This window comes from Halyomorpha halys, unplaced genomic scaffold (assembly GCF_000696795.3).
Source record: "Halyomorpha halys isolate HHAL.00 unplaced genomic scaffold, Hhal_1.1 Scaffold1483.1, whole genome shotgun sequence".
NCBI lineage: Eukaryota > Metazoa > Arthropoda > Insecta > Hemiptera > Pentatomidae > Halyomorpha > Halyomorpha halys.
In genome coordinates this window covers 165,657-177,334 of record NW_027112336.1, presented here as the reverse complement: position 1 = coordinate 177,334, position 11,678 = coordinate 165,657, and the positions used below count along the sequence as shown (strand labels likewise).

The following is an 11,678-nucleotide window of genomic DNA, read 5'->3' as shown; positions in this document are numbered from 1 at the left end:
ATGTTAACTTGTTTTAGCTATGATTTTATCTTTGAATTCCAAATATTAATTGCTTATAAATCTAGTTTTCAAGGGCCACCCATGATGTAAATATTAGTCCTAGAAGCGCTAATATCAGAAAAATTCTTTTCAAATTCAAAATATATTGAAAAATTCTTTTTCTGTTAGATATACAAAGATTTATAGCATCGCGCCCGACACTTAGAAACAAATCAGTGATCCTACAAAAAAGCCTGAAAAGCCTGCCTAGGTACCTGCCCTTAATTGTTGCTACGACAATGCCTATAAAGCTGAAAGTGTCAATTGTGGAGCTTCTAATGCTATAAACGCTAAATCTTAACTTTCTCAATAATTTTTACATGATTTTTCAATCTATCAAAGGGAATTCTGAGTCTGAGGGAATTCCCAAAAACTTTAGCATTATTATTTTTTTTTTAGGCAAATAACAAATTTACATTATTTATGGCCAGTTGTAAAGCGGTTCCAACTGATAGATTTTATTTCATATTGATCCTAGGAATATTCCTGTTGGAATGCTTTAATATAGCAATGCTTACCTTGCTTTAACAGTGACAAAAACAAAAATTTTAATTAAAAAAAAACAAAAAAAACCAATAGCATGTGAATAGGGGGCTTGGATGGTTCCTTTGTTCACCAAACATTTCTACAAGTATCCGATTTGTGGCCCAACATTTAGATCCACCTTTAGGAATATATGTTGAATTCAAATGCAAATAAATGTTATATTAAAAATTAGCAGAACCGGCAATGCTTCGCTATTGCTATATTTGAGGATGTATATACATACATTAATTGAACGCTATTGAAACTCTGACATCAATTAATATATAGATGAAGTCCAATAGACGGTAACTATAGGAACATAAATAATAATAGCTAACTCTGCTGTATAATCGTTAATACTGATCCGATTTAGGTGATTTATTTTTCTCCATTGAGATAATTTATTTACCTATCTTGTTGACTGACAAACCAAAGTGTTAAATGACCTTTCAGCAGTGAAACAAAGTTGATATTCGTTTTTAGCACCTCTAGAAACCCTTAAATACGACTTTTCGAAAAAAAAATCGGAAAATATAATTATTTGGTCCAAAATTTTCTCCTTACTACAATAAAAATACGCTATGATTTGCTTTTTTATAAAACATATAACATTTTCTTTTATTAACCTACTTTGTTTAAATCCTCTTAACATTTTTTTTTGTTTTAATGTATAGTCAATAAAAAATCATTTAATAGAATCACTAATATTTGTTTCTTATTTTTAAGAAAAAAAATCGATTGGCATATCTGTGCTATGCGCCAAAAATGATTAATTTTGTTAATAATTGTTTTTTTTACCGAAAATCGGAACATCCTATAACCTTCCCGGGAAAATCCTGAACATTTAGTGAAAGCTTCATCACATTCAGATGAAGGTATGGTGCATAAAGTACCAACAAATATTTATTTTTTGTATATTTGTTAAATATTAAATACAAAATCAAAAAAATGTTTTTGTCAGATGTGCCACCATTTAAGCAAAGTGATGTGTAAAGATGGTTGGACATTCCTCCTAAGAACTTGGATTTAAAACTGTTACAAAAAAAGGTTTGAGGTCCTGTAGAATCCCACCTCACTAGTTAACCAGGCAGGCATGTCCTACTTTTTTTTCTCTTTGTAGGCATCTCATGAGCATTTGCCTCATAGTAGGTGATTTGTACTATAATTTGATGAGAGAAGGGCTCAGTCTTACTGTTGCGTGGAGGCCAGAGCAAGTATAGTTGGAGAGGTAAAAGGGGAAACAACAAAAACAAGCAGCAATAACAATATCAAAGGGTTAACGAAAGGTTGACAAAAGTATAAACAAAACAGATGAAATATTAGGAAAATATAAACCTTTATTTCCCAAGCAATATGCTAAAGGCTACACTTCTCCCGAGTTAAAAGAAAATCCTCCTCTTCATAATCCTATTTAATTAGATGCCCAAAAAACTTCTAAGTCAATAATAGACACCTCTCACTCATTCAATTTTTATTTTTCTTGCTCCAATTTCTTTCATATTAATGAACTTAACCATGATGCATGTAAATGAAATATTCTACAAGGTATTTAAGTTATTATAATTCGCAATCAAATAAGTTCCTTCAATTAAATAAGTTAAACAAGTTACTGCAATTAAATAAGTTACTTCAACTTATTTGTGTTTTAATTTGACCACACCCCCCAACCATCTTCTTCTCGTATATATTATAATTTGCTATTTTATTCTGGAAATATTAAATCTACTATTTTTTTAAATCAATTTATTTGTATAAGTGTTTCTCTGTCTATAACTCCTTGTAGTAATACTTATGCTATGCAATCATTTTTAATTCCAATAGGGCACCACCCTGTTGTTATTTGATGGATAGTGTAGATATACTTTTATTCTTAAATAAACATTAATAATTTCCAAAACTAATTAGTACGTCTCTCTTTTTCAGAAATCTTGGGCGGGAGGTGGAGCTCACAATAAATGGAAAACAATACAAAGGTGAGAAATTTCCATTTTCTTGAACTAATTGTATAAATTCATTCCATCCGATTTTGAATTTGGAGCCAAAAGCATCTGCTACATTTATGCGCATTATTTTTTAAATAACTATATTTTGCTACAAAAATCATTTTGCTATTAATCACAGTCTTATCTGTTTACAAATTTATTCAAGATAAATGTATTTAAAAATAATCTTAATTTATTTATTTATTTATGTTTGACCTACTCAAGTAAACAGACAATTATTGTTCTAAATGACTGTTGTAAATAGAATTTTATATGCTGAGATCCCTGAAGACATGAGAACGCCTAGAAAACCCAAAGATAAATCTTACTAAGCAATTCATGTGTCTCTTCAGTCTCAACTCTAGACCAGCAGATAGCCCTCTGTAGACCAAGGAACTGTAATCAAAGTGGGGGAAAGAGAGAGAAGATCCTAGTAGCTGATAGGTATTCTAAGGAATGGAATCACAGAATTTTAATGGAATTCCATAAATACAGTTATGGATTTGTGGAAAATATGATTATGCCAGGAGGGATGTTGGTCGAAGGTGACTCTAGGTTTTTTTTAAGTGAATCGATTGGTTGTTAAGGAGAAGTAAGAGATAGTAAGGGAGGGAATAAAGGAGGGGCTTAGAACAAATCAGAATAACCTTAGTTTTTCCAGCATTCAATTTCAAGTCGTTGTTCATATGTGTATCATATGGCTAATTCTATTCTTTGTTCTTTAGTATCTGACAATGTTCCTGCTGATACATCTCTTAATGTCTACATAAGAGAATATGCTCATTTAAAAGGAACCAAATTCATGTGTCTTGAAGGAGGATGTGGTGCTTGCATCGTTGAAGTAAAATCAGCTCACGCAAAAACCGGAAAAATGGTCACTCAAGCAGTCAATTCAGTAAGACAGCAAGAGTTTTATTGAAATATTGTTGCTCCTTTAACTTTTACTTAATTAATAATTGATAAATAACATAATGTAAATAATTTCCATGACTAAATTTAAACCAGAACAGTCTTATATTATTATGTGATATTGTATTTATTTCAGTGCCTTGTACCAATATTTGCCTGCCATGGTTGGGCAGTAACAACAGTTGAAGGTCTCGGCTCAAAGAAAACAGGTTACGACAAAGTAGTAAAAAGATTAGCTGCCGCTAATGGGACCCAATGCGGCTACTGCAGCCCAGGCATGGTTATGAACATGCATAGGTAATTATCTTTTCAATAGGTTTATGAACAAATATCTTATTGTTGGAAAAAATCAAATATTATCTCATTGTTCCGAACATTCATTATTAAAAATACTTTTCAGCTTATTGGAAGATAATCCAAATATTACTATGAAAGAAGTTGAAAATTCATTTGGTGGCAACATATGCCGTTGTACAGGTTATCGACCAATACTGGATGCTTTTAAGTCTCTTGCTAGTGATGCCCCAGATAAATTAGTGGCAAAACTCGCTGATATTGAGGTAAAAAGACATAAGTTGACAGGTTTTTATATATTAAAAAAAAATTTGTATATTACGTAAATTTATGAAGTATAAGGTAAACAAATAAAAAATATTTATGTAGGATATGATATGCCCTCGTACTGGAGAATCATGTAACAATGGATCTTGCAATAATAGTTGTCCTCGCCCAACTACAGCCGCTCTGCCTTCACCAAATGTAGGACTTCACTTTCAGCTTCAAGGAGGAGCTTCTTGGTACAGACCTTCAAATAGGCAAGAAGTATTTGAAGTGTTTGATATGATCGGGGATAAGAGATATCGCTTTGTAGCTGGAAACACGGGACAAGGTAAGATCTTTTAAAGTTATAGTTGATTGATAAGTACTTTAGTTGCAATTTCAGAGTTACACGATATCAATGCAAACTTCAGTTATATTTTTGATTAAATATAAAATTGTTTTTTCTCACTTTTTATTTATAAGACAGCATAAGTATTTTTGATGATTAGGTGATTCCCTTCAAGCAATATTTGAGCCTTTGAAACAAACTGAACAGGGTGAAGGAATATGATTCCATAGTTGAGGAGCATCATTGTGGTTTTGAATTGAAAAAAATAGATCCCATTCCTTCATTTACTTTCCATTCTCTCTTCCATTGTGCTCATCTTCCCCTATTTAACTGCAATTCACTGTAATGAAGAAAATGAATGTAGATTGTGTGCGTATAATAAAAATTCTTTGTCAAGTAAATTTTTCTTTTGTTTATGATGAAAAAATATCCTTCAGCCATCACATGGAATGGTTATGAACCTGGGATAAACTTGGTTTGAAGTTGTTAATATTTTTACCAACCAATAACACCCACCAGATATCAATCTAGCTTTCGTTTCTTCTGCTGATGTAAGTCATTCTTTAGTGCTGAAGTTATATCTGAGTCCGTTGGAACCTCTACTTCTTCCACCTTCCTTATAAATTATTTGTTTCTTCTTATGAATTTATGCTTCATATTTATTTTCTTCTTCATATGTATGACAAACAATTTAGATACTTAACCAACTTCATCAAAGCTTTATGGTCAGAAGTGAGTTTCCTAGTAGCCACTAAAAAATACTTTATCTTTTGAAAGTTCCTTTCTGCTTATACTGCAACTATAGCATTTCCCATCAGTCAAAAGCACTTGTGATAAGATACTACTTTGACTGTACTGTTTTGCTAACATGGTAATGGTTTGCGATGTTATATTGATCCCACTTGTGAATTTTAAGAACTTAGGACAGGCTAATTTTATTACTACCTCAGAAGGGTCTTTATCTCACAACAACTTATTTTGGTGCTTTAAAGTAAATAAATAGTATCCATATTTTATTTTGATACTTTTATTTTCTTACACATGTCCTTAGATATGTAATAGTAGAGAGAGAATAATAGATCAATTTCATCTAATAATCTCCAAGTTTCCCTTCAACTTTACTTAACTTAAAAACTTAAAACTCAAAAAAAATAATATTTGCAGAATATTTTGCAGATAGTATTACCTAGTAGAAAGTATTTCAAAACAAATAAGTATATTTTATTTTTGTATAATTTTTCTAGGTGTTTATCGCATTGAGAACAACCCAGAAGTATTTATTGATCTTAATGGTATTGCGGAACTGCACGGTTCAGAAGTAACTTCTGAAGGTATAACGCTAGGAGCAAATATTGGTCTGACCGAAGCAATGAATCTTTTTTATAAGCTTGCAAAAGACCAACCTAAAAGATTCAGTTATTGCCATACACTTGCAGATCATATTGACCTCATAGCCAATGTTCCAGTGAGAAATGTTAGTATCAATCCATATTCTTTTGATCATTGCTTGCTTTTTTAATGAGTCTTAAATTTTAAAACTACTTATTCAATACATAAAATTTAGAAAAATATAATATTTTTGATCTTTGAAATTTTATAGCTCATTGATTTAGGAAAAACAGCATTATTTTTCAATGCTAAAACTGGAAACATTGTTTGTTTAGTTAATAACATTCTTCCATTAGTAACTTAGATTATTAAAAAACCATATTTATAACACTTTATTAATTTCATAACTTATATTTTAAATGAGAAGTGTTAAAATATACCCTGGATTGCTGGAACTAGAAGAACAATTTATATAGCATATTGCTCAAACAACATTTTTGATCTTATGATCCATTTATATTACAGTTATGGATTTATTTAAAACTATAGTTATCTATCTTAAAAGCTATAACAAAATTAAAATATTTACTTTACCTATAAAATAAGTTCATGATAACTTTGCAAGATGAAAATAAAAAAGATATCCAATTTTTTCAGACTGGAACTTTTGCTGGAAATATCGCAATGAAACATGAACGGGAAGAATTTCCTTCCGATCTATTTTTATTTTGCGAAATGGCAGGAGCTGAATTATTAATAGGTTTGTAGTCATTGATCACTTGTTAATAATTGTTTAATAATAAAATGAATGTGTTTATAAATTATTGTACCTCAATTATGATTGTTTTTATTTTATATTTTTTAATATTATGATCACAGCTGATGGTATGGGTGAAGAGAACAGAATAGGATTTATGGAGTACTTGAAAACTGACATGAATAAAAAATTGATTGTGCAAATTTTCCTACCAAGTCTCGATGACAACTATTATGTAACAAGGTCCTACAAGGTACTATGTAAAACATATAAATTATTAATATTGAATTGATTATTGATATGATAAGTTGATTGACATATTATAATATATTGATGATTTTAATATTACTAACTGGCTTAGTTTAAATTAATAACTAATACTTACCTTACAGATAATGCCTAGAGCACAAAACGCTCATGCTTATGTAAATGCTGGTTTCAAAGTAAAAGTTGATAAAAAAAACAAATTTTTGGTGATGGAAAAGCCAACTATTTTATTTGGAGGAATAGAGCCTTCTTTTGTAAGTATCATTTTTGCTGATAAATATCAAATCTATTGAAAGTACAGTGTAATATTGGTTAACCAAACTTCAGTACTCTGAAAACTCCAGTAATCTGGACTCGTGTAAAAAATTAAGTTTTTTTGAGAAAACTCATTAATTTTGAATGACATGGATAATTGATGAATGGGTTGGAGGTTGTGAGGAGAATGAATTCACATATAAAACTGATGTGTTTTTTTTCACTTCAAATTTCCAATATACATATTTCCTTATAATCCGCTCCCACCTCACTGACAGAACCTTTAAAGTAAATCATAATCTAACCTACTCATCTCTCTTTCCTCAGTCCGCCGGTGTTCCTCAAGGTAGTATCTTAGGTCCCATTCTTTATACGGTTTATACATCTGGCATCCCAATCCACCCTAACACAGTCCTAACAACATACGCTGATGACACATGTATACTGTCTGTAAATAACGACCCAATTAATGCATCACAAACACTACAGAAACACATAACATCTATTGAAGAATGGTGTCAAAACTGGAGAATCAAAATAAATCCTGACAAATCCCATCAGATCACCTTTACGTCTCCGTTGTAAACCTCTACCCTCCTGTCCTACAGTATCCTTTCTAAATACTCCACTAATGCCTGTTGAACAGATTCAATACTTAGGGCTCCATCTTGACAAGAGACTTACTTGGAATCCACACACAAGACTGAAATGACAAGAAACTGCTCGTAGATTCCGATTGCTACAACACTTACTTGACAAACGCTCTAAACTTCCCATTCACTGCAAAATATTAGTATACACTATGATAATCAGACCAATTTGGACATATGAAATTGAGCTCTGGGGCTTACAATCCTTACAATCCAAAATCATACGTAAAATCCTTGATGCTCCTTATTACGTTACAAATAAACTCATTCACAAAAACCTTAACATCCCATTCGTTGCAGATTTGGCCCAAAACAGATATGCGTTTTTTTATTCCAAACTCCTTAACCATCCTAACCCATTAATTCTTAATCTTTCATCCTTAACAATCCCTGATAATCCTTCGAGGTGTCTGAAAAGAAGATGGCCACGGGACCTTCTAATTTAAATTAATGTTTGAAGTACTACCGATACTTCGGGTGGTTTCTTCCCCAGATTTTCAAGTGTATAAAATGTATACATAGATAATTGAATAAGTAGGTAAAATAACATAATTAAGGAAATAAAATAAAATAAATTTGTGGAGAAGAATTAAGAGTATTTATGAAACATACAACATATTTACTTATTGTATTATTTTGTACAGATGTAAATTACATTAAATAAATTTAAAAAAATATATTTCCAATAAAATTAAAAAAAAAAATTGAATAAATAAAAATAGTTATGTAAATTCATATTGTTGAATTTTTTTACACCATTTTTCCTAATACTTATTATTGTTGTTGGAATTAGTTGTTCGGATTACCGGTATTACACTGTATTTACAATTACTATGATTTCATTAAGTATCTATTATTTTAAACTGTCATGATATAAAAAAAAATAATAAATTGTATATAATTGCTTAGTGCTTTTACGTATAATTAATTTTAATTTCATAATACTGTTTTACTGCTACAGGTGAACACTAAATATTGTTTGAATCTTTTAAATTTACCCAGAATTATATATATTCATGATGTATTAAATTTAAAAATATATGACAGTGACTTTTTTTAAAATTAAGAATTAAAAAACCCAATGCCTGATTACTATTGTTTCAGCTCCATGCAGTGAAAACAGAGGACTATTTAACAGGTAATAATTTTTTTTTAAGAAATTAATAATACTTTTATTATGTTAATAAAACATCTAGGTTTCCAATATTATTTAGTAATCATAAATATTTAATCTTCTGATTTGTCATTTTTGAATTAAATTCTATCTTTAAATTAATTGATACATAATAAAAATAAATAATTCTTGCAGGTAAAAAATTATTGGATGAAATAACCCTGAAAGGAGCTCTTTCGGTTTTGGAATCAGAGTTGAAACCTGATCATATCCTTCCTGACGCAACGCCAGAATTCAGAACTGGCCTAGCTTTGTCACTGTTCTATAAGGTTAAAAAAAATTAATCTATATACAATATGGATTGCTACTGATAGGTTAACTCATAAATAAGATACTACAAGATTTAAGTTTGAAATAATTAAAAGCCTAATTTTAGTTATTATTTGACATTGCAGTTTATTCTTTCTCTGGCACCAGATCAAATTAGTGACAAGTATAAAAGTGGAGGTTCTCTACTTCAACGACCGGTATCTAAAGGTTTTCAAGATTTCCAGTCAGATTCGTCCCTATGGCCTCTGAATAAAGCTGTTCCTAAAATTGAAGCACTAACACAATGTGCAGGTATCTAGGATTTTAAAAAATTGAAAAAATATACTCATAAAAATAATTTAACATTTGTTTATGTTCTTATAGGAGAGGCAGAATACACAAATGATATTCCAGCATTTCCTGGCCAAGTGTGGGGCCAACTGGTTCTTTCAGAAAGGGCTAATGCCCTGGTTTCTAAAATTGATCCTTCTGAGGCACTAGTTAGTATATTTTTTTTCATCGGGGACGATTAATTTTAAACAAACTATACATTTTCTAGAACTATTAAAGACATAATTATTAATTTAATCAATAATTAATACAAAGGTTAAATATTTAATAATTTTGGCCTTTAGAATTCCTTTCAACCTCAATTTTTGTTTAATGGAATAAGAACATTTTTCTTTATTTAAGGAGCTATTCAGTTACATTTACATTCTCTTATTAAAATCCTTAGGAGCAACTGAAATTGACATTAGTCACAAACATTAACTGGTTTCATAAAGAAACAGAACTTTTAAACATGGAATATCTTAAAATACAGCACATTAATATTTAATTATCGCAGCTCCACAATCCTTTCTGAGCTCTGATCTCCCCAAAATCTTTTATCCTGAAACCGTCTTGTTCCTACACTCATGATTTTTTTTCCCTCAAAAGTTAAAAACATTAGCTCCTAAATCAATAAATTAGAAGTTCTAAAAAATAAATTATAATTCTCTAATGTTCCATTAAACAGAAAATTAGTCACAGGTTGCTCAGTTATGGCCATAGTAATAATACATCGAGTATTATTATTATAATTATTGGTATTATTATTATTATTATTTTTTAATCCAATGACATTTAACAGAAAACATATTGCAAAAAAATATTACAACTGGCATTTATTTACTAATTTATGTCAAGGATCCTGTTAAATGACCTTAATTATTCTGTTAATTAATATTTTGTTGATAAATATTTAATATTAGGTGATATCTAATGTGTAATAATTTATATTGTAAATGAATTTTCAGAAAATGTTTCTTTTACAAAAATTTGATTCTTAAACAAAAATTATATTGGAAAGAATAAATTTATTAATATGAACAAATATTGGTATTATTGTCTTATATCGAGAAGTGTAATAAATAAATGAATACTAAAACATAACAAATATAGGATCTTTCATGATTTTACATGTCTATAATCATTCATTAATATTTATAAACATAGTTGTTGGGAAGAGATTAGAACTCAATGAGCAGTAATAAAATAATTACGCAGTAAATTTTTATTATACAAGCTAGCATTTTGATCTAAATATGCTGTGAAGATAGCTCACATTTCTACGTTAAACATCAGTTTTTGTAATAACAAATTATTGAATGAGATCCAAACTGCATATTATCTATGATCTAGGAAATATCTATGAATATGATGAAGAGATCCAAAGTACTTGATAGGTGATTTGAAAATCAAAGATGATCAATCAAATGCTTTGATCTACATTATTATTCACTTTGTGAACTAAGGTTCCTAAGCACTAATAGACCATCTAAATGATTATAGATCCAGGCCCAACTGTGCATTCATCGCAGTATATATGACCATAGTACACGATATGGCATTTTGCTACCTTAGTTCTTTTATCACTTGATTTATTTGGAAACTCCCTTCATCCTTTCAGTAGTCCATTAACTTGACCTATGAGAACTGATATTGATCTACTTTTTGGTGGATTCTTCACAATCTGTTGCTGACTAATATGGTTGGTTTTAACTGAACCAAAAGAAACTAACATACGGGTTGGTTACCATCACCTCAGACTGTTTTAGACTTAACCAGGCCCATAGTGTAATCATTACGAAGTCAGAAAGGAGAAATTGTGTTGTATTTGATCAAGAGTTACTATGGTAAATTTTACACAGCATTTTATAAAAATAAATATTAAAACATGAAGGAGATGGTCAAAGAGTACAAAAAATAGTTAAAAACTATTTATTTGCCGACATTTTGCCCTATTTTGTAGAGACTAAAAGAACCACCCATCTGCTCCAGCTGAAAGATATCAAAACAGTGACTACAAAGCGGAAGTATACAGATAGAGTGGAGGGGAGATGACTGTTAATGGTTTTTCTATACTGAAAAAGATAAAAAATATGATAATAATGCTAACTATAAGAATTATATAATTTTGGAAATATAAATATAAATAAAATGATAGAATATGTAACTAATATTAAAAAAAATACTGATAGAAAATATAGCTAGGAAAATACAAAGAATACAACATAGATATAATACAATAAATATAAAAGAAGTAAGTAAAGAACTATTTTTTGTTCTCTTTGACTGCACCTCCAACCATTTAATTCATATTTTGAAAATA

General features: G+C 29.8%; 1 protein-coding gene across 2 annotated transcripts in view; it reads left to right on the top strand.

Moving 5' to 3' along the window:
• Positions 1 to 11,678, top strand: part of LOC106689827 (xanthine dehydrogenase) — a gene marked incomplete at its 3' end in the record, with an annotated part of 76,622 nt that overhangs the window by 59,259 nt on the left and 5,685 nt on the right. For both annotated transcript variants that reach the window (XM_067050249.1, XM_067050248.1), the window contains 13 exon segments: positions 2,488 to 2,537; positions 3,272 to 3,441; positions 3,592 to 3,752; positions 3,856 to 4,015; positions 4,119 to 4,344; positions 5,589 to 5,818; positions 6,331 to 6,433; positions 6,553 to 6,683; positions 6,823 to 6,951; positions 8,707 to 8,740; positions 8,912 to 9,045; positions 9,172 to 9,337; positions 9,410 to 9,525. In XM_067050249.1, the coding sequence (XP_066906350.1) occupies positions 2,488 to 2,537; positions 3,272 to 3,441; positions 3,592 to 3,752; positions 3,856 to 4,015; positions 4,119 to 4,344; positions 5,589 to 5,818; positions 6,331 to 6,433; positions 6,553 to 6,683; positions 6,823 to 6,951; positions 8,707 to 8,740; positions 8,912 to 9,045; positions 9,172 to 9,337; positions 9,410 to 9,525 (1,810 nt within the window).